We start from the raw sequence: 25926 nt of genomic DNA, 5'->3' as shown, positions 1-25926 counted from the left end.
CAACATGAGGGTGTAAACGATGACAAAATAAAACATTTTGAGTGAGCTATCCTTTACTATCTTTGTAAATAAGATGTGAAAACATTTTCAAAAGATCATCCATGTCTATCTGTCACAGGGAAGGCGCTGCTGGCTCAGTCGACCAATGGCAGCGCACATACAGGCGCTGTGCGGCCAATGAAGTGCACCACATCAGGCTGGAAGAGAGCAAGTTTTTTGGAGAATATCAGGGAAAGAGTTTCACCTTTGCCTCCTTTCACGCACATAAAAAGTAAGCCACTGGATTAAGCTCGAGTGAATCAGTTTGTTTTAATTCCAGTATACGCACACAATAACACTGTTAACTGCTGTGGCAGATACGGGGTGTGTCTGATCGGAGTGCGCAGGATGGACACAGCCAACATCCTCTTGAACCCTGGACCCTGCCACATCATGGGAGTCTCCGACACCTGTTTCTACATCAACATCTCCAAAGAAGAGAACTCAGCCTTTGTCAGGGGCCACAGAGAGCCTGTGAGGGGGCCCGGGGGCGACTCCAGAGGGGTCCCGCAGACAATCTATCATGGGCTCACTCGCCTACCAGTGCACAGCATTATAGCCAGCATGGGTTAGTCTGTCAACTCAAATCTTTGACGATTAATGATCACACAGATTATTGAGATTAACAATGATAAAAAGATCTTTCACTTCAGTTTCATCATGACTTTAATAATTAATTTATTCACACTGAATCTGAAATCATACAGTAAAGTGTATGCTTTCCTAACAAATATTGCACAGGATTAGAATGACAAGAATAATATTTTAAATATTATATATTTTACATTTTTTAAATATAAATAATTACAATATTTTTATTTTATCCTCTTAAGTCTTAGTACTTGAACCTTTTTATTATTAGTAGTAGTAGTAGTAGTAATAATTATAATAGTAATATTTTATTATGTTATGTTACAATTATTGTGCAATAGTATTGTATTTTAATTGAGTGTGATCATGGTTATTGCACTGTATGAAAACTTTGTGAAGATCTAAATCACAATTTGTCTGTATGAATTAAACCATTATTTATTAGTATAATGTCCTGTATTGTGTACTGCTCAAAGTTAAGTAAATTCAGTTACTCTTGTTCTTTACTGTGGATGTGAGATGGATGTAGACAGAAAAAGAGAAACATGCTTCTCAAATTGACAAAAATTTCACTAGGGGTTTATTGCGAACAAAATATTCCATTTTAGTGCAATATCTCCATCTAGTGAAAAGCAGTGGAACTCATGAATCATCTGTCGCCTCTTGGCCCTCAGTGGTTTGATTAAAGGTGCTTTAAGAGATTGGAACCGATCTGCTAATTTCCAACATTTTTCAACAACACTGATGGAGCCAATCTGCTAATATCCAACATTTTTCACTTGAGCAAGTTATTGCATTTTCATGAAAGATTACGACGACATACATTTTTTATTCTGAATAATTGCACTGATGAATCATGAACTGTAAGACAAGAAATGTGCATTAAAGGGATAGTTCACCAAAAAATGAACATTTTGTCATCATTTTGTCACCCTCAGATTGTTCCAAACCTGTATGAATTTCTTTCTTTCTTCTGCTGAACGCAAAAGAAGATATTTTGTAGAATGTCGGTTACCAAACAGTTGATGGTATATACTATTTCCATACTATGGGCCCATCAAATGTTTGGTTACCCATATTCTTCAAAATATCTTCTTTTGTGTTCAGCAGAAGAAAGAAATTCATACATGTTTGGAACAACTTGAGGGTGAGTAAATGATGACATAATTTTAATTTCTGGGTGAACTATCCCTTTAATAAAGCAAATTCAGTCAGTTTTGATTTCATGTAGTCTTCAACCTCTAACTCTTTCGTCCTGTAACAGGCACAGTAGCCATAGACCTGCAGGACTCGAGTGACAGCAGTCCTGAGGGCACGGGCCCGGCGGCTCTGGGCAGTGGGACGGTGAGCAGGAGCGGGTCCAGGACAGAAGTGGGGGGATGTAACACTCTAGCGCTGCCAGCAATGGGTGGCTCAGCCGAGGAGAGGAGGCACAGCATCGCCCCCGTCCTGGAGGTGGTTGACAGGGTGCACAACCCCACGTTTGACCTACTGGGGGACCAATCAGAGGATGAGGGAGGAGAGGAGGGGAAGGAGGAAGAGGAGGGAGAGCAGAAAGGCCAGTGGTGGGGAGCACACTGCGAGTGAGTATTAGGCCACACGGGACCAGGTCTTGGTCTCTAGACCACATAAATGTGGCATTGGTCTCATTAGTCTCATGAAGCCAAACTTTTGACTATCGCCATAAATTATGGCCTACTTTACAGATTTTTGTGGCTAACAAGGTGGGAAATATCTGAATTTAAAAAGTAATATTTCCAAAAGTAATAAATATTGATTATTTTACAGATTTGCACTACCATTTAAAATGTTGTGGTCGGTAAGAATTTTCTGAAAGAAGTCACTCCACTGAGTAGAATACATTTTACTGGCTATTAAAAGACACAACAAAAATTTATTTAGATTTGAAATTAATCCTTTTTTTCCAACAGGGACGCATCCGATTATGGAAAAGATAAAAGGACAGAAAAGGGGTTCTTTTGAATTTTCTATTCATTGCAAAGTCCATAAAAGAAAATGCATCATGGTTTCCGCAACAATATTAAGCAGAACAACTGTTTTGTGACAAGCATGACTGAAAACACTGAATAATGATGCTGACAATTCAGCTTTGCCATTACAAGAATAAATTACATTTTAATATATATTTAAATAGAAAAAAGTTATTTCAAATTGTAATAGTCTTTTACAATTACTGTTTTTGCCCAATTTTAAAAACTTTTTAATGGTAGAGTTGATGTTTGTATGTTTGTGCACTTGTATTTCTCACACAGATGGGTTAAAGGCTACCCATTAAACTCTCCATACATCGGCAGCTCTCCTGCCCTCTGCCACCTCCTGCAGGAGAAAATGCCATTTTGCTGTCTGCGCCTGGATAAGGTGAGTGTCTGCCTCTCTCCAAATATTTTATGTCACACAGTTCACAGACGCCCATAACTATACCCCTCTCAGCACAAGATCCTAACAGCAGATTGCTTTCTCAGGCTTGTCATCATATGCCCTATGAGGATGCTCGCTCGTACGGCTTTAAAAACAAACTGATCATCGTGTCCGCAGAAAGTGCTGGAAACGGCCTCTATAACTTCATAGTTCCGCTGCGGGCGTATTACCGGCCCAGGAAGGAGCTCAACCCCATTGTTTTGCTACTGGAGAACGTGTGAGTGTCCTAAAAACAGAAACATTGAGAAATACTCAAGCCTTTAGGTATCATCCATCCTTTGTTTTTCACAGCACTGGTCGCCCTTCTGTATTTATTATGACATAATCATTGGTTCTCCTGTAACAGAAAACTAATATGGGGAGATTCATCTTCATATAATTCAATCAAATGTAATAAAACTCTGAGTCATCTTGTTTTTCCCTGATTGGATGAACATTTGGGAGCAGCTGCAGGCTGGATTTCATTATTTAGATGCCCTGGAGCAGGGCGCAGCGGTGTGATTTTTATAGACATTGGGTCATTTTTGTAAAATACTTGGAAAGAGACATCAGAGACATTTGTAATTCAGTTTGCATGTTGTTGTGAAAGCATCACCTCAGATTCTCAACATTTCTCTCTGTGGTGTTTGCTAGACCCGAGGCAGACTTCTTGGAGGCCATCTGCTGGTTTCCTATGGTCTACTACACAGTGGGCTCCATCGACAAGTAAGAGAAGCTTAACTTGCAGCATATATAATATATATATATATATATATATATATATATATATATATATATATATATATATATATATATATATATATATATATATATATATAAGCTATCGGCATGTGTATTGTAGAACATTTAGTTCTGGTTGTCGAATTTGAGTGCTGATAAACAGTCCTACAGCACTGGGACAGTTTTCACTCTTTATATCTCTCCGCTGTCTGTGTTTGTTCCAGGCAGAATGTCAGTCTGTGCATTAGTGAGGGGGATTTTTTTAGCGACATTTTCTGTAGGTTACATCAGTTACCATCAGTAGGTGCTGACAAGTCTCTTCATGAGTCATTAAAGCATTCATTCAGCCGATTCATTAAAATAAACTGATTAATTCAGGAAATAAACAAGTGGCAGCCTTCATGAATAAGTCATTAAAACATTCATTTACCCCTGTCGTTCAAACACAGTTTCATTCAGAAACAAAACTAGTGACTGTCTTCATGAGTGAGCCATTGAATCATTCATTTAGCCGATTCATTCAAACACACAGATTCACTCAGAAACTAGTGACTGTCTTCATGAGTGAGCCATTGAATCATTCATTTAGTCGATTCATTCAAACGCAGTTATTTATTCAGAAACTAGTGACTGTCTTCATGAGTGAGTCATTGAATCATTCATTTAGTCGATTCATTCAAACACACAGATTCACTCAGAAACTAGTGACTGTCTTCATGAGTGAGTCATTGAATCATTCATTTAGTCGATTCATTCAAACGCAGTTATTTATTCCGAAACTAGTGACTGTCTTCATGAGTGAGTCATTGAATCATTCATTTAGTCGATTCATTCAAACGCAGTTATTTATTCCGAAACTAGTGACTGTCTTCATGAGTGAGTCATTGAATCATTCATTTAGTCGATTCATTCAAACGCAGTTATTTATTCCGAAACTAGTGACTGTCTTCATGAGTGAGCCATTGAATCATTCATTTAGTCGATTCATTCAAACGCAGTTATTTATTCAGAAACTAGTGACTGTCTTCATGAGTGAGTCATTGAATCATTCATTTAGTCGATTCATTCAAACGCAGTTATTTATTCAGAAACTAGTGACTGTCTTCATGAGTGAGTCATTGAATCATTCATTTAGTCGATTCATTCAAACACAGTTATTTATTCAGAAACTAGTGACTGTCTTCATGAGTGAGTCATTAAAAAAAAATTTTTTTAACCAATTCAGGAAGAAACAAGTGACTAGGTGTGTACGACTTGAAGCGGCACTGCGCAAACTGATCGCTGTATGACATCAAAGTACCACAAGAACGATTTGAGAGCAAACGGGTCCATATGCTTTCGAATCGCTCTCACAGTACTTTGATGTCACACACCAGTCGGTCTGCACAGCGCCACTTCAAGCCGAACACACCTTCAGTCTTTATGAGTGAGTCATTGAATCATTCTCTCAACCAATTCATTCAAAAACACTGATTCTTTAGGAACACTTCAGGTTGCTTGGAGATGCAACAGTGAATTCTTCTTGTGACTTTGTTTTGAATCAGTTTCATTGGCTGAGCAAAATACACAAAGTAACTAGTTATACTGTGTCTAAAATGTGAGTTATAAAATATGAACTTATTTATTGTTGAATTGTATAAGAGCAATATCACACGTCCTTGACCACAACATGTATTCATTAATATTAATTTTGAATTGTCACATCTAATTTACTTACTAAATCTTCCTAAGGCATGGGGTCTTCATACTTTTTGAAGTAAAAGGGATTTTTGTAGTTTTTGAAATTACAGGCTTCATCTCTACAAATTCATAATGCATTATATGTACAGACATCAAATAAAGTTTGATCAAAATACCAGTCACACTTTATATTACATGGCCTTAACTACTTTGCACTAACATTAAATGCCTACAAGACTATATATTTACTGTGTAACTGCATGTTATTCTGTAAAATTCCCACATTTATTGCTAATGAGTTTGAGGTATGTTTAGGGTTAGGATTATAGGGGTCAGTGTTTTGGGTTAATGGTTGGGTTATAGTTAGGGGTAAAGATAACAGTGTAACAACAAATGTTAACTGCAAGTCCTTAAAATGCAATTAAAATCCACCAACATGTATGCTCATAATAAGTAAATTGTATCAAAAGATTAAGGATATAGTAGTTAAATTTAACCAAAATACCTTTTCATCAGTTTGGGTTCTTTAGTTTCTTTCGATTCTGTACAGTTTAAGTCTGTCTGTTCAGGTAATTTTACTGAGCTTGTCCCTGAACACTATTGTGTGCAGTTTGGATAGTCTTCTGCGTTGTGGCGTGACGTTGGCCGACACCATGGTTGTGGTGGACAAAGAGAGCTCCATGATCGCTGAGGAGGATTACATGGCTGATGCCAAGACCATAGTTAATGTTCAGACGCTCTTCAGGTAGGTCCTTCCACGTGTGTGTATTTCTGCTTGAGTCATTGGGGAACTTGACACTCTCTCCTCACTGCTTCTTAAAGGCTTTTTCCAGCTCTCAGTATCATAACTGAACTCACCCACCCAGCCAACATGCGCTTCATGCAGTTCAAAGTGAAAGACCATTATTCTCTAGCTCTTTCTAAGCTGGAAAAGGTGAGACACAAATGCAATACAATATAAACTGCATTTATATTTTCTAAAGAATCCCAAAATAACCTGATATCCCCTCTTTTGGTCCATTTGTGCTGTAGAAAGAGAGAGAGAGGGGCTCTAACCTGGTGTTCATGTTCAGATTACCGTTTGCTGCTGGGAAGGTGTTTAGTGTCAGTATGTTAGACACTCTGCTGTATCAGGTAACCATAAAGTGATCCTCCCATGACTGAATTGCTGTCTTTTTCTGTCTTTCATTATAATAATAAATAGTTTAGACCATAAAGGGATGTTCATTCTGTGTGGAAAACCATGACAGAAATTGTCATCATTTGATTCATGTGTTAATGATTATTCATCTTTGTTCATGATATGATATGTTGTACACTGCTACAATTCATATACAAACCCATTTCTCTCGATTCCTTGTCAAATTACAATGGCATAGAATAACTTAACCCTCTGGTGTTCTTCTGTCATTCTTGCCCGAAAAATTGTAAGTGTTTTGTTTTTATTTTTTACTTCATCGGAATGGTACGAAACTTGGTAAAGGTTTTGGTACTTGTTATGTGAATAAAAAAATAAAAAAATCATGGACATGATTCGAAAAGGTTAAATGGTCCTGCCTAAAAAAACAGTCACACTTGTGTTCCTCGCGGTCAAAAATGACTCCATTGGAAATTAATGGGAGACAATTTTAATCTAGTGGAAACTTTTGGTACTGCGGCCAAACAAAATCTAACTGAAAGTACATTTTTTGAGATATGAAGCTCAAATGTGGAGCTTGATACACAACTTGTTTAGGTTTATGGCTTTGATTTTCATGCAGTTTTAGAATAAAACTTGTTTTTGAAAATATATATTTCATATAAAAATTGAAAATAGTATTTTTGTGCATTTTCCATAACAATATACTTAAAATTCTGTTACTTTTTTTAAGTTAACTTTTTAAAACATTTTTCACTTCAGCAATAATCTGCCAAGTGTTGTCTTTGAGAAGAGATCAAACTTAAGTCTGTGCTCTAAAGCATTCAAGATTTACCACAGTTTAAAGGGTTAGCTCACCCAAAAATTTAAATTATGTCAGTAATTACTCATCCTCATGTTGTTCAAACCCCGTAAGACTTTCGTTCATCTTGGAAACACAAATTAAGATATTTTTGATTAAATCTGAGAGATGTCTCACAATACTTTTTGTGCGCAAAAAACAAACAAAAATAACGACTTTATTCAACTATTCATTTTCCTCTGTGTGGGCCTCTGAGTGAGTTCACGTAGTGTAACAGCGCAGCGCTTCTGGGTTGTACTTCAGAACGTAGGCTCACTATTGGCCAGCATCACACGCATACACACACACGACCAGCGTCGGCCAATAGTGAGCCTACGTTCTGACGTACAACCCAGAAGCGCTGCACTTGAAAACGGAGGCTCTGAGCAAATTCTGATTGTACAGTTTCACAACTAATGCAATTTTCACTGAACTTGTGAACAGTCTGAATTAAATGTGATGAGACAGAAAGAGACAAAAAGACTGGAAAAATACAAGCCCATTACACCAGTATGTCTTTTGTTTGCAATGCCCTCAACGCTGCATGTATCCAATGAGAACAGTGTAAACCAAAACAAAAGAATGACTCCTATGAGCAATTTTTTAATGAATCAATTAAAAGTCTTACAATTCTGTCTCAATCTCATGAGTCATTGGGTTTTAATTGATCTGAAGAGATGCTAAAAGACTACTACAAGAATCGTTAAGGAACTTGAATCTTGAAATTCATTAAATTCATTAAATTCCTTACCATTCTCACCCTTATACACAAAAAAAGCAGTTCCTCACTTAACATAAAAGAAATGGCATTAAATATGGCATTTACCCTGACCTAAGGTCGATAGTCTACTGAAACACAGTCATATTTGCAGAGTCATTATGTCTAATTTCATCATTTGTGTGTGTGTTTTAGTCCTTCGTGAAGGATTACATGATCTCCATCACCAGACTGCTGCTAGGTCTGGACTCCATGCCTGGATCTGGCTTCCTGTGTGCTGTGAGTGCCAGCGACCCATCCATAATGAGACTATCACTTAGCATCTGGATAATTATTCCAATAATGATGGTGATCATAATACATTTTAGGACATTGATGATAATACTAATACTACCCTGATATTCCTTGTAGATGAAGATCACAGAGGAGGATTTGTGGATTCGCACTTACGGCCGCCTCTACCAGAAGCTGTGCTCGTCGACAGGAGACATTCCCATTGGCATCTACCGCACTGAAGCTCATAAACTTCCTTTCTCAGAGGTACGTTACAGAACATTTATAATGTTACAAAATGTTTTTATTTCAAATAAATGCTGTTCATTGAACATTCTATCTATCAATAAATCCAGAAAAATCATTCTCTTAAAAATATTAAGCAGCAAAAACAGCAGTGATAATAATAAGAACCATTATAAGTAATTGAACACCAATAATAATTGATAATAACTGAGCATCAAATCAGCATATTAGAATGATTTCTGAAGGATCGTGTGCAATGAAGAATAGAGTAATGATGCTGAAAATACAGCTGATCACAGGAATAAATTACATTTTGTAACAATGAGGCAGGAACAAACCGGAGAGAGAATCCACAAGCACTACTTTAATAAAACAAACAGGTAATCCAGGGCAAACAACGGAACTCAGGACAGTAACATGGCACAGCAAACAGCAACAACGACCGACAAACAACAACTGAAGCACAGAGGTTTAAATAGACTGGTTAACAAGGGGCTGACAAGGGACAGGTGTTGGTGATTGATGTCATGGGAACTAATAAGGGTAACTATGGAGACAAACAAGATACAAGGCAAAACAGGAACCAAACACAGGAAGTGAACACAGAAACAATGGGGAACTAAGAATATACTTCAACATAAAAGTCCTACAAAACACAAGACAGTACAGGGATCGTGACACATTTTAACATACACTCACCTAAAGGATTATTAGGAACACCTGTTCAATTTCTCATTAATGCAATTATCTAATCAACCAATCACATGGCAGTTGCTTCAATGCATTTAGGGGTGTGGTCCTGGTCAATACAGTCTCCTGAACTCCAAACTGAATGTCAGAATGGGAAAGAAAGGTGATTTAAGCAATTTTGAGCGTGGCATGGTTGTTGGTGCCAGACGGGCCGGTCTGAGTATTTCACAATCTGCTCAGTTGCTGGGATTTTCACGCACAACCATTTCTAGGGTTTACAAAGAATGGTGTGAAAAGGGAAAAACATCCAGTATGCGGCAGTCCTGTGGGCGAAAATGCCTCGTTGATGCTAGAGGTCAGAGGAGAATGGGCCGACTGATTCAAGCTGATAGAAGAGCAACTTTGACTGAAATAACCACTCGTTACAACCGAGGTATGCAGCAAAGCATTTGTGAAGCCACAACACCACAACCTTGAGGCGGATGGGCTACAACAGCAGAAGACCCCACCGGGTACCACTCATCTCCACTACAAATAGGAAAAAGAGGCTACAATTTGCACAAGCTCACCAAAATTGGACAGTTGAAGACTGGAAAAATGTTGCCTGGTCTGATGAGTCTCGATTTCTGTTGAGACATTCAGATGGTAGAGTCAGAATTTGGCGTAAACAGAATGAGAACATGGATCCATCATTCCTTGTTACCACTGTGCAGGCTGGTGGTGGTGGTGTAATGGTGTGGGGGATGTTTTCTTGGCACACTTTAGGCCCCTTACTGTGCGTTCACACCGGACGCGAATCTGCGTCAAAATTCGCGCCTGCCGCGTCTAGTTATACGCGTGACCACTTTGTGTGCATTCGCGCGTCAAGAGCGAAATTGACGCGCGTAAAATCAAAAGTTTGAACCGAAATTTACGCGCGTCACGGTCACGCGCATCAGAGGCGAAAGTTTCGAAACCTGTTGGCGGCCATCTTTTTTTGTTTATCGAGCATTAGCATTAATCGAGAGAATCACCGCTCGTATATGCTCTGGAGAGCAGAAACAGCTGCGTAGGGGACATCGTCGCTGTACTCGGGTCCACCAAACCCTCCGGAGGGTTTCAGGAGTTTCACAATTTGCTCCAGGAGGTAGGTTTGGTGGACCTAACGGTGAGGACGCTGACGAGGACAGCGTAGGCCGTATAAGCCTCGGCCTCGAGTGGTCGCTGCCTGACGAGCCCGCGCTGTACAGCCCGGCGCGAGGTTCACCCTCGCCCACACCTAATCTTTGATTTATTTTTGTTTTGATAATAAATGGAGCCAGCCTTCAAAAGTGAAACCTGTCCTGTGATTTTTGTTTGTTTTTATACACTAAATTTTGTTTGTTATCTTTACATTAGATTAATAATGTTTCATATAATCTAGAATAGATATGGAATAAATAGCATTCAATACAAAATGAGTATCTCTCATATATTGAAATCGAGTTTTATGTTTTTATTTGCTTTATTGTGCATTTTAGTCATATTACAAAATAATTTATTGAGGCCAAACATAAAATAACATTATAAACTGTCACTTCACCACGTGACAGCAGCATGCGAGCAGGCTCCTGATTGGTTAACGCAGCGCGAATTGACGCAGAAGTTCAGATTTTTCAACTCGGGCGGCAGACGCGAATTCGCGTCAAACGCGTGAATGCACAAATAGCACTAATAAAATCATTCGCGCTTAACGCGCCAGACGCTCAATTCGCGTCATTCGCGCGAACTTGACGCGCGAATGAGGCGAATTCGCGTCTACCGCGCCGCGCTAAACGCCTCATTCGCGCCGCAGGAATTTTTTACGCGCGTAACGCGTCTTTGCATTGACTTAACATTGAAATCACTCGCGCCTGACGCGCTATTCGCGTCCGGTGTGAACGTACCATTAGTGCCAATTGGGCATTGTTTAAATGCCACGGCCTACCTGAGCATTGTTTCTGACCATGTCCATCCCTTTATGACCACCATGTACCCATCCTCTGATGGCTACTTCCAGCAGGATAATGCACCATGTCACAAAGCTCGAATCATTTCAAATTGGTTTCTTGAACATGACAATGAGTTCACTGTAATAAAATGGCCCCCACAGTCACCAGATCTCAACCCAATAGAGCATCTTTGGGATGTGGTGGAACGGGAGCTTCGTGCCCTGGATGTGCATCCCACAAATCTCCATCAACTGCAAGATGCTATCCTATCAATATGGGCCAACATTTCTAAAGAATGCTTTCAGCACCTTGTTGAATCAATGCCACGTACAATTAAGGCAGTTCTGAAGGCGAAAGGGGGTCAAACACAGTATTAGTATGGTGTTCCTAATAATCCTTTAGGTGAGTGTATATTCAAATAGAATACACTAATTTTAAATTGTAATAATATTTCACAATGTTACTGTTTTTACTGTATTCTTCATCAAATAAATGCAGCCTTGATGATCAAAAGAGACTTCTTGCAACAAAAAAAGATCTTAATTCCAAACTTTTGTGATTGTTGTCATTATAGTGTTTCTGTGGAGGAATGACTCCTCTGTGTGGCTTGTCTCAGTCTCAGGTGTCCATCACTGTGGAGGATTACGAGGATACGCGGGAGCCCCGTGAGCCTCTGCTGTGCCGCTCCGGTCCTCACCGTAACTCAACGTCATCCGAGCCGCCCTCCTCGTCCTCCTCATCATCACAGGCCATGGACCACCCGCTCCTGAGGAGGAAGAGCATGCAGTGGGCGCGTCGATTGAGTCGTAAAGGTGGACGGGGCTCCAGCGGGGCCAAGGGAGTCGGGAGCGCTGCGGAGCGCATCAGCCAGCAGAGACTCAGCCTGTTCCGCCGCTCTGAGAGACAGGAGCTCAATGCTCTGGTCCGCACACGCATGAAGCACCTGGGGCTCTCGCCATCTGGATTTAGTGAGTGTGCACACCGCTGCTTCTTCAGACTGGGTGATGTAATGTAGCTAAAAAATATAATATTGCATATCTACTATCTTTTTCAGAATCAGAATCAGAAAGAGCTTTATTGCCAAGTATGTTTGCACACACAAGGAATTTGATTTGGTAACAGAAGAAGCTTCCAGTACACCGAGACAACAGCAGTACTCAGATAGTAAAATAAAAAATAATATGACATAAGATATAAGATACACATATACATAAGATACGTTTTCAACATTGATAATAATAAGAAATGATTCTTGAGCAGCAAATCTGCATATTAGAATGATTTCTGTATTTTTGATCAAATTAATGCATGAGACTTCTTTCAAAAACATAAAACAACCTTTCAAAACCTTTTTTTTTTTGTAAAATAGTAAAGTGTAATAAAAAAATACAACAATAATTATTATATTATATTTATTATATCATATTAATGTCCTCTCGGTGCACCAATGCTTCTTTCACATCATTTTACGCTCAAAAAAATAATTAGGCCTAAATTTAAGATTGATTTACTTGAATTGGATAGAACATTTCAATCCATTTGGATTACACAGTTTTAACATAAACAGACTGATAAACTTAATGTGGTGCATATTTGTCAGTCATACAAAAAAGAAAAATCATGACATGGTTTATTATTAACTATTTGCATATATTTGATTTAAATAATCATATTTTCAAATGCATTTATTCAAATGGCCTAGAATCTGCATCAGTCTGTTCACTGTGAAAAAAAAAAAAGAAAAAAAAATGAAAATGGTTAAAATATGGCTAGCTGTGAAACAAGCAATATTCAGTTAGCTAACATGTGTGATATTGAAATGGATTTATTGATGATAAATATAAAGCTGGTTACTTATTTAAAACACATTCTGTTTATTAGTACTATTACAGAAATCTTACCTGTTTCTTGCATTTATGACTGACAAATTAATTAATTCATATTTTTCTAATTAATCAACATTAGGCTTATTAGTTTATGTTAAAACTGTGTAAATCCAAATGGATGAATTGTATATGCAATTCAAATACATAAAACTTAAATTTAGGCATAACTATTGTTTAAAGTGAATCATTCAAACACTTTGTCCTCTGAGTCAATTCTGTATGTTCATATTTGGAATTTTATGTTTGGACTTATAGATTTGATTTATAGTCTTGTGTCCTGCTCTTCTTGTGTCAGATGGGATGACGGACCCGGGCAACAGACTGTCCTATATTCTTATCAACCCTTCCCCTGACACACGCCTGGAGCTCCATGATGTTGTGTGAGTATGGTGACATCACAAGGTTGCATTTCAAGGCATTGTTGGGGTGCTTCAAAAATGTATAAATGATACAACTTAGCCGTTACACTTTATTTTGATGGTCCACTTTAGACGTTCTGTCGACTATGAGTATCGTCGCAACTACATGTCAACTAACTCATTAGAGTATTAGTTAAGTATTAGTAGACGGTTAGGGTTAGTAGGATAAGCTGACACGTTGCAAAGTTACTTATAGTCAGTAGAATGTCTGTTAGGGGAGCATCAAAATAAAGTGTTAGCAGAAATTAAGCAGACAGTCTACTAATACTACAAAGTTACTTATAGTCAACAAAATGTCTAAAGCGGACCATCAAAATAAAGTGTTACCAACTTACCTTCTTTTAGCCAAATATATTGCATGTATTATTTGTAAAGAATGTAAATACAATAGTGCATTGAGAGAAATGTTGATCATAAAATATACTTCAGTACTAAAATAATATCTTAAAATAACCTATAAAGGTGATGTAAGATTTTTTCATGTTAAAGTTTTTATGTAGTCAATCTTTTTATCCATTAAAACTCATCTTTAACTTAAAATAGCTTGAATGTAACTCTACACCCTTGCCTCATTTAGTATACGCGGTTCTATGAATATGCAAATTAGCCCTGCCTCCACTCACTCACTCACACCAGCTCAGAGATCCACTCGTTGACGATCACACGTTGACCTGATTGGTTACAAGGTAGTGTGTGATGTCAGAAACACCAGCGATTTCAAACCAAACCTTTTTTTCACTGCCGTTTTAATGGCAATGGTGTTGACTTATGAATTTGCACATGGTTTGTCATAAAGCATATTAAAAACACCACATAGACATATAAACAACATTAAAAACTTGATTTTCACCACAGGGGGACTTTAAAATACATCCTCTTAACCCAGTCAATTATTCATTGACTACTATTAATATGTCATTCATGGGTTTATCTCCCCTAAAAGTGTAAACATTAAACCTTTGAAGCACAATTAAAACATTGAGAGCGGTCTGCTCAGATCTGGTAATCTCTTTCCAGCTCAACCTATAGCAAGAGTTTGGGGCGTGGCCAAAATGTACCACATTTACTGTAGATCTTCAAAGATTAAAAAGCTCACGAGCATGCAAAGTGAACGGGGCGTGGCGTTGTGATGCTACGTGCTAAAATGGAGGCTTCAATACCATACAGCTTCATCATGCACCCTTTCAGAAAGACAAATGCACTAGTTTATACTGTTTATATTTGCGGTGCGTCATGTCAAAAATGGGTTTATAATGAGCAAGACTCTCCTGTTTGCTCTAGACCAAGTGGAAGTCTACTCAATTGCTTACTTATGACACATAGCAAGCAACACAGCTAAAAGTATTCCTAATATATTGGACCTTTTATTGAAAGCTCCCTACTTTTACCCTTAAGAGCTGTGATTTGTGATGTTTGAGTTGGGGGAGGCGCGAGGCGCACGATGCACAAAAGGGGCGTTTGCAAGGTTGCTCAAATATATGCTTTATTTTTGACATTGTGCTAGGTGCCACTAGTGTTACAGAAACGACATAATAAATAATTTTTTTAATAAAAAATTTGTATATTACCCAATATTTTTATGCTTATTCTGTTGATGAAACGCCCACTTGGCTGTTTGTGCAACAAAGCTTAACTCTGGCTCATTAACTGTGGTCATTCCTGCAGGTATCTGATCAGACCAGATCTTCTGTCACCAGTGCCTAACCAGGCCGGCGCTCGCAAGCCTAGCGCAGGGCCAGCGGAGGGACACAAATTTGACACACAGGACAGCACTCATCTATGAACACAGTCACGACAGGCCACCAGCACGAGAATCACCTCCCGAGAAGATGGGGCAAACTGATGTTTGTGCTTGTGTACAGAGAGAGAGAGAGAGAGAGAGAGAGAGAGAGGAGTACCTGTGCAGATGGGACTGTGAGCTTAATATACACTGTAAAAAGTGATCTGGCTTTTAGTGGCCTTCATTCAACTTTCATATCAACTAATCAATACAACTGAAGTTGTTGAGAAAACACGATTTCAAACAAGGTTTCATTGATTTAACTAAAGGATGCCTTTGACAAAACCTGTCAAGAGCCCATCCAGGTCACATTTTATGCCAAAATTAAAAGAAAAACATATACTTTGCATAAAAAAATTGTTGGACAAGTTTTTAGATGTTTTGAATGACAAGTAAACACATTTCCCGCCCAAATTATCATTATTGTAATAAGTCAGGAATTAGCATTCTCAATGATTATTTTAATTATATTTCAATTACATTTTACTGTATTGTAATAAAACAGTGTAATACTACTTACAGTGCAAGAAATACTACCATGAAGCATTATACCATCACAGTTCAGGCAACGAAAGAGGAGCAGAGCATCACAGCTTGTGATGGGTGCTTCGAAATATTTGTGAATCATTTGTTTTGAACCAGTGATTCGGAGCACGTATCAAACTGCCAAAGTCACATGATTTCAGTAAACGAGGCTTCATTACATCATAAAATAACAAAAATCAGCGTAACAGCTTCACACATAGTGTTTCTTTACAAATTGACATCAGCTACTACTGGCATGGCATGAATAACACAGTGTTTTAGTCATTTTTGCAGATCCTTGTGAACAGGGATAGTTTTGACAGCGTTGTCATCTGTACGCGAAAAAAGAAAAGGAAAAGCGTTTCCGTTTTTAGTACATTGTTGTCCTGTAAACATACCCTTAATGAGGAACCAAACAAGACACAGGTGAACTTAATCAATAAGTACCCATACAAACCAACTAGCCAGGAAACATGGGAACCAAAGGAAAATGACATAAGGGTCCACACACAGAACATAACCGTTACATATACCATATAATATTGTCTTATACTGTATACTTTACATCAAAAACATTTTATATTAATTAAATGGTAATGTAAGAATTGGTAGAAATGTGCTTACTGTGTTTACCAGAAAATAATTTGGTAAAATTATTCTTTATTTCAATTGTCCACTTTAGACATTCTACTAACTATAAGTAAGTTGTCAACTACATGTGGACTAACTCTCATTAGAGTATTATTGGACTGTAGAATAAGTTGCACCTTGCCCTGCCAGTTCCACCCGAGCTCCCTGTTCGGATCCCGGCACTCCGGTCTAGCTTGGTTTCAGTTGTGTGAGCGCATGGGATGAGCATTCGCTCACTCTCCGAGTTCGCTCGGGCCGTACGCTCATCTGTCCACGCGTGTTGTTGTGTTATGTTTTGTTGTGCTGTGTAGCAGCTTTCATGTTGTCATGTTTTGTGTGGACACTCAGTTGGTGAGGGCTCTCATTGGCTGCGTGTTCGTGTCATGTTTTGTTTTAGCACATGGCTTGTCATGTTTGTTTCTGTGTGCCATGTGCTCTCCTGTCTATTGTCTAACCCTGCCCTTCTTGTTATCTGATTATTGGTTCATTTGCCCCACCTGTCCTTCCTTGTTTCCTGCTTTGTTTGCTTTCCCTATTTATTCTCCTTGTGCTTTCAGTCCTGTGCCAGTTCATCGTCTTATGTACCATTCGTATCTTGTCCCACTGATCCTGTTATCGTGTCCAGTCCTGCTTTGCTTTCCCCCACGGGGTAGTTTTTTTTTTTTTTTTCATTAATGATAAAAAGCCAATTGTTCTCTGCATAACTGAGTCCTCGCCTCATCCCTTACCCAAAACCTGACAGGGGGAGCTTCAAAATAAAGTGTTAGCAGATATTAAGCAGACAGTCTATTAATACTCTAATGACTGCTAGTTGACATGCAGTTGCAAAGTTACTTATAGTTACTAGAATGTCTAAAGTGGACCATTAGAATACAGTGTTACCAATAAGTCACACCAGGTCAAATTTGCATTGTTAAAAGAAAAATAGAAAGGCTAAGTCACTTCTGTGTATGTCATATTTTATTATTACATTCAGAAATAATATAGATGACTGGTAAATAATTTTTTTACAAACATTATAACCACGTTATAAAAATGTATGTTACCACTAAAATACATGTTAGTTACTTTGGAATATGTCACAGCTCATTTCAGATGATAAAAAAGTGACTTATATTCTGGAAAATACAGTAATTGTCTTAAAATTATGAAACAATCTTAATGGTCGTAAAAATAGTTTTCATGTTCTTTATGCAAAACATAATTTCTTTTTTTACAGCTTTCTTGACAGCTTTCTTCACCCAAAAAAAATATTTAAAGTTTACTCCATGAGCAACACTGTCCAGTTTGCTAAATAATATAAACTTTATTGCAACAGTTACATTTCTCAGTAGCTCTTAAGAACTTAAAAAAAATCATCCATAATTTCTAAAAAGTAGTTTTTTCAACATACACCAAAAGTCACGTTCCTTTAGGTCAGGAAGCATTCATGAGTTTGATTCCCAGGGAAGACACATACCGTACTGATAAGAAGTAACAAAATAAAAGATGAAAATGTACATATATGATTGAGTCTCAAGACAATGCAACTGAAAACAACCGAAAGTTAATTGTTTTGACTCAAATATTTGTCTCCACTTTATAATTTGTCAATACAAGTAGAGTATTCAAACCGAACAATATCTGTTGAATCTCTTTTAAAAACAACATTTAAAAAGTAAATGCATATTCAAATTGTTTCTTTTCTTTTATGAAATTGACAAAGTTCTCCAAATAAAATACTGGATTAACTTGACATCATTTTAAATCATATCAATGCAACTGGATTACAAATGTTTTGTATATTTAAGCAACAAATCACTTTTTGCAGTGTAACCTAATTCTTATTTTCTTACAAAAGGATTTTCCAACGCATGGACCTTTGAAAAACTCATTTACTTTTGATTTATTTTTGATGCGAGACAGCTGAGGCCACGTAAGTGCATTTAATGATGTAACTTGTATTGTTATCTCTGTGCATGTGTGTTGAATAGCCAACACTGCCAATCTTGACATGGACTGCCAAAGGAACACGTTGCCAAATGTATATGGAAGGGTTTTGTTCTCTGTTGCTCATGTGCATTCAGTCTCTGTCAGCCGCTCTGCGGACCCTGCGACGAATAGTCGGGCTGTATCACAATAGCGGCGTTCATACGTTTTGTACACAGTTTCTAATGTTCTAATTTATCAAACTCTCTCTGGACTTGCATTTTGCTTTACAAGCAGCAAGGCAGCCAAAATGGAGCTTATTAAATAGCCACTGGACCAAATGAATGATCCGTGATCTTTCTCATTCTTTTTCCATGACATCTGTTCGATTTTCTTAGAAGAAGCTTTGGGAACAAGCCTTCTGTGTCTTCAATGACATTTTGAAGTTGTCTTTGAACAAATTTTTATTCTTTCTGTGAAATGGCTGTTTGATGTTTGCATTGATAAGATCATCTGTTCAGCTGGGTTTGTGGGTTTATTTGTTTTTACCCCTTCTATTGAGATGTTTATGCCTTTGCCAAGGCTGATTTTGTAATTTGTCAGTTTAATATCCTGTTGCTGGCATGCATGCTAAAGATCATGCATGGATAGACCAGGGATTTGTTCGCCCTGCCATAAAGTACAGGAGTGAGCGAGAATGTACCGTCCCGCTGCTCTGTGTTGATAGTGCACTATTGCCTTGATTCGGTGCCATTCAAACACGAGCATAATAAAATCAGCCAAACCAATGACTTGTCTCTCATGATTCCGTATGCAACTTCACAGAAGGGTTGCCAAGTACCCCTGACAGCAACATAGTGAGTTCCCAGATCCGGGCCACATTTGGTACATGTTGATTCCACGCATCCCAGATTTGGGCCGACACTATGTTGCTGTCTGGGACTCAAAACATCTCATCCACACCATGACCCATTTTTTGGATGTAAATATGCACCAATCAAAACACTCACCGTGCTCTCCCAGCTAATTAGGTGCTGAGACCTATATATCAATACAAAAAATGCAAAAAAGGTCTACACTCTAAACATTTTTTATTGTTAACAGGAGATAAATATAACAAACAATTCATCTCTTTGCCTTTGTCAGTGTCTGTGCCGTAACAATAATGTTTGCTATCTTTATCTCCTGTTTACAATAAAATATTTTTAGAATGCAGACCTTCTTTGCATTTTTTTATGTGAATATGCAGCCTACATATAACTAAGGAAATGTTTGGGGTTGACAAGCTCACACGGTGCTCTCTTGAACTGATGTGAACTCATATTTTGGTAAACAGAGAATGACTCAAGATAAGTAAACTGCAAACAGCACTCCAATGCATTTTAAATTATTCTCACAGATTTCCCTTTTTGGCGGTGCAGGTGAATGACATTGTTTTGTCTAAAAGTCATGGTCTGATGTGTTACAGTTACAGATCTACATGTGAAATGATTGCTTAAGGACCAAAAGATCATTTAAAATAGGCGTGTACCCCAGATAACGTCCCATTAAATGTCAGTCTGATATAGCCAGACTTGTAACCTCTAGTGTGTCAAATTAGCAAACTTTCTGTGAAAATAAGGTCCATTGTCTATTGTCAGTAGTGTAGTGATGTATGAAGCACAACTCACACAGAAGTCTTGAAAAAAACGTAGGAAATAATCCAAGTCCAGGCACTCAGTAGATACAAAAAGTAATACAAAACACTGGGAGTGGGCCGATACGCGTTGGTGTTTTTTACATTTTTTTAGCCCTCTAATAAAGTGTTTTGTATTACTTTTTGTATCTACTGAGTGCCTGGACTTGGATTATTTCCTACGTTTTTTTCAATTATTACTACCCTTCCAAGAGCACCGGAGGATACAAGGGATTTCAGTAGCGCTCCAGTTCCCTTTTGTTCAGTCACACAGAAGTCTATTGGTCTACGTGGCAATTCCGCACAACCAACTTGAACCCGTTGTGAAATCTGCGTAGGGAATTATTTCGCCCTCGCCATAGCATTGTCCAAAATACCTTGGTATGCTAAAGCATTTAGATATCTCTGCACTGAAAGTAAAGGCCCAAGCCCAACCCCTTAAAACCTGCACTATACCATTATCCCTCCTCCACCAAACTTTACAGTTGGCCCAATGCAGTCAGGTAGGTAACGTTTACCTGGCATCCACCAAACTCAGACCATCCACCAAACTCAGGTGTCACCCATTAAACTGCCAAACAGAGAAGTGGGATTCGTCACTCCACAGAACTTTTCCACTGCCCCAGAGTCCAGTGGCTTTACACTTCTTCAGTCGACGCTTGGCATTGTACTTGATGACGTGAGGCTTACATGCAGATCCTCACCCATGAAAACCCATTCCATGATGCTTCCGCTGCACAGTTTTCATGCTGAAAGTGGCAAGAAAATATCCCCCACTCAATTACTCTACCACCACCAGCCTGACCTGTTGATACAAGGCAGGATGGATCCATGCTTTCATATCGTTTGTGGCAAATTCTGACCCGACCATCTGAATGTGGCAGCAAAAATCCAGACTCATCAGACCTGGCAACGGTTTTCCAATTTTCTATTGTCCAATTTTGGTGAGTCCGTGTGAATTGTAGCCTCAGTTTCCAGTTCTTAGCTGACAGGAGTGGCACCTGATGTGTCTTCTGCTGCTGTATCTGCTTCAAGGTTGGACGTGTTGTTCATTCAGAGATGCTCTTCTGCGGACCTTGGTTGTATCAAGTGGTTATATGAGTTACTGTTGCCTTTCTAACAGTTCGAATCAGTCTGACCATTATCCTCTGACCTCAACAAGGCATTTTCGCCCACAGAACTGTCGCTCACTTCATATTTTCTTTTTTTCTGGCCAATCTCTGTAAACCCTAGATATGGTTGTGTGTGAAAATTCCAGTAGATCAGCCGTTTCAGCCCGTCTAGCACCAACAACCCTGCCACGTTCAAAATCACTTAAATCACCTCTTTTTCACCATTCTGATGCTCAGTTTGAACTTCAACAAATCATCTTGACCATGTCTACATGCCTAAATGCACTATAGTTGCTACCACGTGATTGGCTGATTAGATATTTGCGTCAACAAGCAGATGAACATGTGTATCTAATACTCACCGGCCACTCTATTAGGTTAATCTGCTCATTAACGTGAAAAATGCGCTGGTGAAAAAAGTTGTACAGATGTTTTTATAAAGATACCAGGCAACAAAGTTTTTTTTTTTTTGTCGCAGAGACTGCGCCTTTATTTGAATAAGCAACCACTATGTTCATCCCAGGTGTGTTATTGTTGCAGTTACAAGCAGTAACAAGCAGGCATTGTTAGTATTTGAATTGATAGCAGAAGTCAAACTGAAAAGTGATCTTGGCTTGTTTTGTTTGTTTTGGTTTTGGTTTTAATTCACTCGCTCTGTGTCTTCATATAATTTATCGTTTCCTCTTAACCTCAATAACACATATTATGACACAGCATAATACAACTCTGCAAAATGGGCGTGGAGCTCACATACAAAGCACAGGTAGGGTCAGATTGGGTGACAGAAGCAGCTTGATAACCATAAGACCATGGCAGCAGTGAAAGCATGCAAAATCCTGATCACAGGAGCCAACAGGGGCTTGGGCTTAGAAATGGTTAAGCAACTCTCTGAGCATTCTTGTCAAAAACATCATATTTTCGCTACCTGTCGTGACCCAGATGGGCAGAAGTCTGAGGTGAGTTATAAATAGCTAACATATATAGAAAATACCAGGAGAAATCCTAATTTACCTTATTTATTTTTGCACATTATCTTTCTCAAGGCACTGAGAGAACTGGTGAAAAAGCATCCAAGTGTGATCACTATCATACGTCTTGGTAAATGTGCATGTGTGCACGTGTCATTCTTGGTGAATTTTACATTTTCACTGTAAATGAGTTTTGAGATTTACCATTTCACTTTTATTTGTTCTGTTACTATTAGATGCTGATGATCCATGCAGTATCAAAGAGTCTGCCAAGAAAGTGGGTTCTCTCGTGGGAAAGAACGGCTTGAACCTGCTTGTGAATAATGCTGGAATCGTGGCAAAAGGCACCATTCTGACCAGTCGTGTTGAGGACATGAAAAACACCTTCAACACTAACGTGATAGGACCCTTACTAATCATTAGGGTAATGTAGAAAGGATTATTCAAAGCTCTTTGATTATTCAAAGCTCTTATTCAAAACATCAATCTCTCAAATGGAAGTCGTTAAATTATGAAATGGGTTGGTGCAATGGCCTGCTAGCTACACCTTTAGGCTGGGTCTTTCACTTTTGTGCCACTGGGATATAGGCTGTTAAAATAGCCGTGTTTCCAATGTCGGGCCAGTGCGAACCAGGGCTTTAAACGGGCTGTGCCGGGCTAAAAGCCCCGGGCCTGGAGCACCGAGCCCAAAACACACTGCGTTTAGCTGGTCTTTCAGCCTGATCATCTGACCTGCTGCACCATTATTTTAGTGAGCACTACTTAGTTGCTCAGCAGTTTATTGCAGTTGCTGCAGATCACTAACTAGTTAATGCGTAGGGTCTGTATGTAGTCATGGATCACGACATTGCTCTGTCAATCAGTCTTTTTTAGACTAGTTTTAATATAGTAAAAAATGATTGGTCAGAATAAGCTACAACAACAGACTTTATGCTGATAGACATGTCAAATAAATGTTTAATACAGTGACATGTTATTCTGATTCTTTTATGTAGGAGTACCTACCGATTCTACAAACAGCGGCCAAAGCCAGTGGGACACCAGGCATGTCCTGTAATAAAGCAGCTGTCATCAATATCTCCACTGTGGCGGGATCCATGACCAGAATGCCTACCGTATACAACCAATTCCCAACATTGCCATATGCCGTGAGCAAGGTACACCAAAGTCCTGCTTAGGCACTAGATAAACTGGATTAAAGTTATTGCCCTTGAATTATTGATGGCATGAGTTGAAGCATATCTCAAATGCTGTGTTTACCTATCAGGCAGGATTTAACATGCTGACTGTGTTGGCTGCTGAGGAGTTAAAGGCAAATGAGATCCTCTGCATGGCCCTTCATCCAGGTTGGGTGAAGACTGAACTGGGTGGAGAAGAGGTGAGTGTAGATTCCTTAAGTCCATGTTCTATTTAATGTTACTTTCAATTACAGAAATTTTAATTTAAAAAATCTACCTTATAGGCCAAATCTAGCTGAGTGATCACACAAATCCATTGCATCTCACTGACTGGTGTGGTTATGCCACAGTTGCAGCTTGAAGCTATATTTATTTTTAATATTGCATGTTGAGCTACAGGCATGTTTTTTTTTTTTTCAACAGGCAGCACTTGAACCAAAAGAAAGCGTGGAAGGGATGTTGCGTGTCATTGGCAGCCTTACTGAGAAGCAGCACGGCGGATTCTTGGACTACACTGGAGAAACGGTGACCTGGTAGACCAGAAGAGCAAAATCTCTCTCATATGAGAGGTCATTAAAGGTTGATCCAGGTCCAAACTGTCCCATTTTATCTATTTGTCATAAAAGGGCACACCTGATTATTAGCACTTAATTTCAGGACACAAAAGTTTGACAGACACATGACAATTGTATATCATATTGTATTTTAAACAATAAAACATTCTGATCAACAAAAGTAGTACTGTGTCTTTTTATGTATATGCTGTATATGCTGTATATGCTGTGCTTATCAATTACACGCACCGTTGAATCAGGGAGAGAAGTTAATAAAAAACATAGTCTCTGTAGTGCAGCAGGTATACCAGAATAACAAGTATAACAGATATAACTTACAGCTTAGCATCAGCTAAGAAATCAATTACCTGAGTCAACCATCATTAGCACTCTTTATGCAAATATATTTGTCTGCAGAATGCCATGATGGACCAATCAAAATCAAATATTCAGAACAGCTGTGTAATAAAGCACAAATATGAAACAGACATTCTAAAAATTAACAGAATATTCTGCTGTTGATAGATATAGATTTGTATAATGATGGAACTATCCAAAGTAAACATATTGTACAGTATATCATAATGGAACTCCAGTCCAGATTTTTAAAGAGCTTTAAGATAAATGCTCTTGAAGTGGCAATGTCATGAAACTCCATTTAGATCCCTATAGAAAGGAAATAATATAGTCGCGTTGTGCGAGAAAGGAAGTTGAGGATCTAACTGTAGCTTGAATTAATGCTTTAATTAATCCTGAAGAAAATCAAAAAAGTTGAAGAATATAACATAAATGTAAAAGCTTAACTTTAAACATGTAGGACAACAACCGACAGAGAACTATACAAACACAGGGCAATATACGGTAAACAGAGGAAAACAAGCAGGTTAACAAGAAGCAGGTGTGCATAATAATAAAGGATGGAAACAAACAAGAACATACTTAAATAAGGAAACCAGTCAAACTTGGCAGTAAACAAACTGAATACAGATTCAGCGGAATCAAATAAACTTCAAAATAAGAGTGACATTACCCCCACTAAAACAAAAAAGTGCAGGTAGGTGGAGGTCATGGTATACTTTTGAGGAAGGGAAGGAGGGGCAAGTGCATGGTAAGACGGGACTGGCAGAGGTGATGACCATGGCGGATTAGTAGACCATGGCAGAAGAGAGGACCATCATAGCGAAGCCCACAATTGAACCAACTGAGAGGACGACTGTGGCAGACTCAAAGGGATGGAAATCCACAATGGAGCCTGAGGGACCACTGACCACGGTGAAGACAAATTAATCAGAAGACCAAGGTGGAGCCAGAGCTGGAGGCATGGAGGACCAGAATCACATCGCAGGCTCAGAGGACCAAGGGGGGGATTGGAGGACTGGAAGAACCAGGTGGAAACATCGGGGTGAAGGGCCAAGGTACAGGCGAGGTAACAGAGATCCATGGTGGAGCTGAAAGGTCGAAGAGCTCAGGTGGAGTAATTTGTTCAGAGGGGCAAGGTGGAGCTTTAGCATTCTATTCTGTCCGTCAGTTTACTAATTTTAAGCTATTTTTTTTTATTAAAAATGGCCTCAAAATCAAAACACTCCAAGAAACATGACGTTAAGAAGGACAATGCACATGCATTAGCAGATATACTAGAACATATATTCCCACAGAGCATAGAGCGTCCTTGTCTTCAGAGTTTAAATATGCATTTTTGAACATTGAGGCAAGGCTGGACTCATTAGATACAACAGTGAACAACCACGAACAGCGACTCTATTCACTCGAAGCAAACTCTAATGCGAGTGCCTAAGTAATGAAGCTCTAGAGATGAAGTATGCAACTTTAGTCTAGAGGGGCAGAGCCGTAGGAATAACATATCTTCGGCTAACAGAGATGAACGAAAGTCCTCATCCATATACCTTCTCTGAGCTTTTGGTGGAAATTTTTAGGTGCGAGTCAAAAAACCTCTCCCCCAAGTTGGG

At 38.7% G+C, this 25926-nt stretch overlaps 2 protein-coding genes across 2 annotated transcripts in view; both read left to right on the top strand.

Annotated features, from left to right (window-relative positions):
* kcnt2b (potassium sodium-activated channel subfamily T member 2b) overlaps positions 1-20130 on the top strand; it is a gene marked incomplete at its 5' end in the record, with an annotated part of 95190 nt that extends 75060 nt beyond the window's left edge. Inside the window, 14 exons of the mRNA XM_084111401.1 lie at positions 119-271; positions 357-607; positions 1895-2213; positions 2904-3009; positions 3114-3286; positions 3703-3774; positions 6080-6214; positions 6292-6403; positions 6502-6603; positions 8362-8445; positions 8578-8706; positions 11941-12292; positions 13506-13590; positions 15295-20130. Of these exons, the coding sequence (XP_083967527.1) occupies positions 119-271; positions 357-607; positions 1895-2213; positions 2904-3009; positions 3114-3286; positions 3703-3774; positions 6080-6214; positions 6292-6403; positions 6502-6603; positions 8362-8445; positions 8578-8706; positions 11941-12292; positions 13506-13590; positions 15295-15412 (2191 nt within the window). The remainder of the gene's footprint in view (positions 1-118; positions 272-356; positions 608-1894; positions 2214-2903; positions 3010-3113; positions 3287-3702; positions 3775-6079; positions 6215-6291; positions 6404-6501; positions 6604-8361; positions 8446-8577; positions 8707-11940; positions 12293-13505; positions 13591-15294) is intronic.
* A 93-nt stretch (positions 20131-20223) lies between these two features.
* On the top strand, positions 20224-24137 carry LOC311093789 (C-signal-like). The gene is made up of 6 exons (XM_084131382.1): positions 20224-22215; positions 22303-22357; positions 22464-22651; positions 23223-23384; positions 23495-23605; positions 23829-24137. Exons 1-6 carry the CDS (start codon positions 22069-22071, stop codon positions 23940-23942), a joined length of 777 nt encoding a protein of 258 aa, XP_083987508.1. The 5' UTR covers positions 20224-22068; the 3' UTR covers positions 23943-24137.
* The last annotated feature ends 1789 nt before the right edge of the window (positions 24138-25926 follow it).

Source organism: Abramis brama, assembly GCF_963993115.1.
Source record: "Abramis brama genome assembly, chromosome: 1".
Classification (NCBI taxonomy): Eukaryota; Metazoa; Chordata; class Actinopteri; order Cypriniformes; family Leuciscidae; genus Abramis; species Abramis brama.
This window is presented reverse-complemented; position numbering and strand designations above follow the sequence as displayed.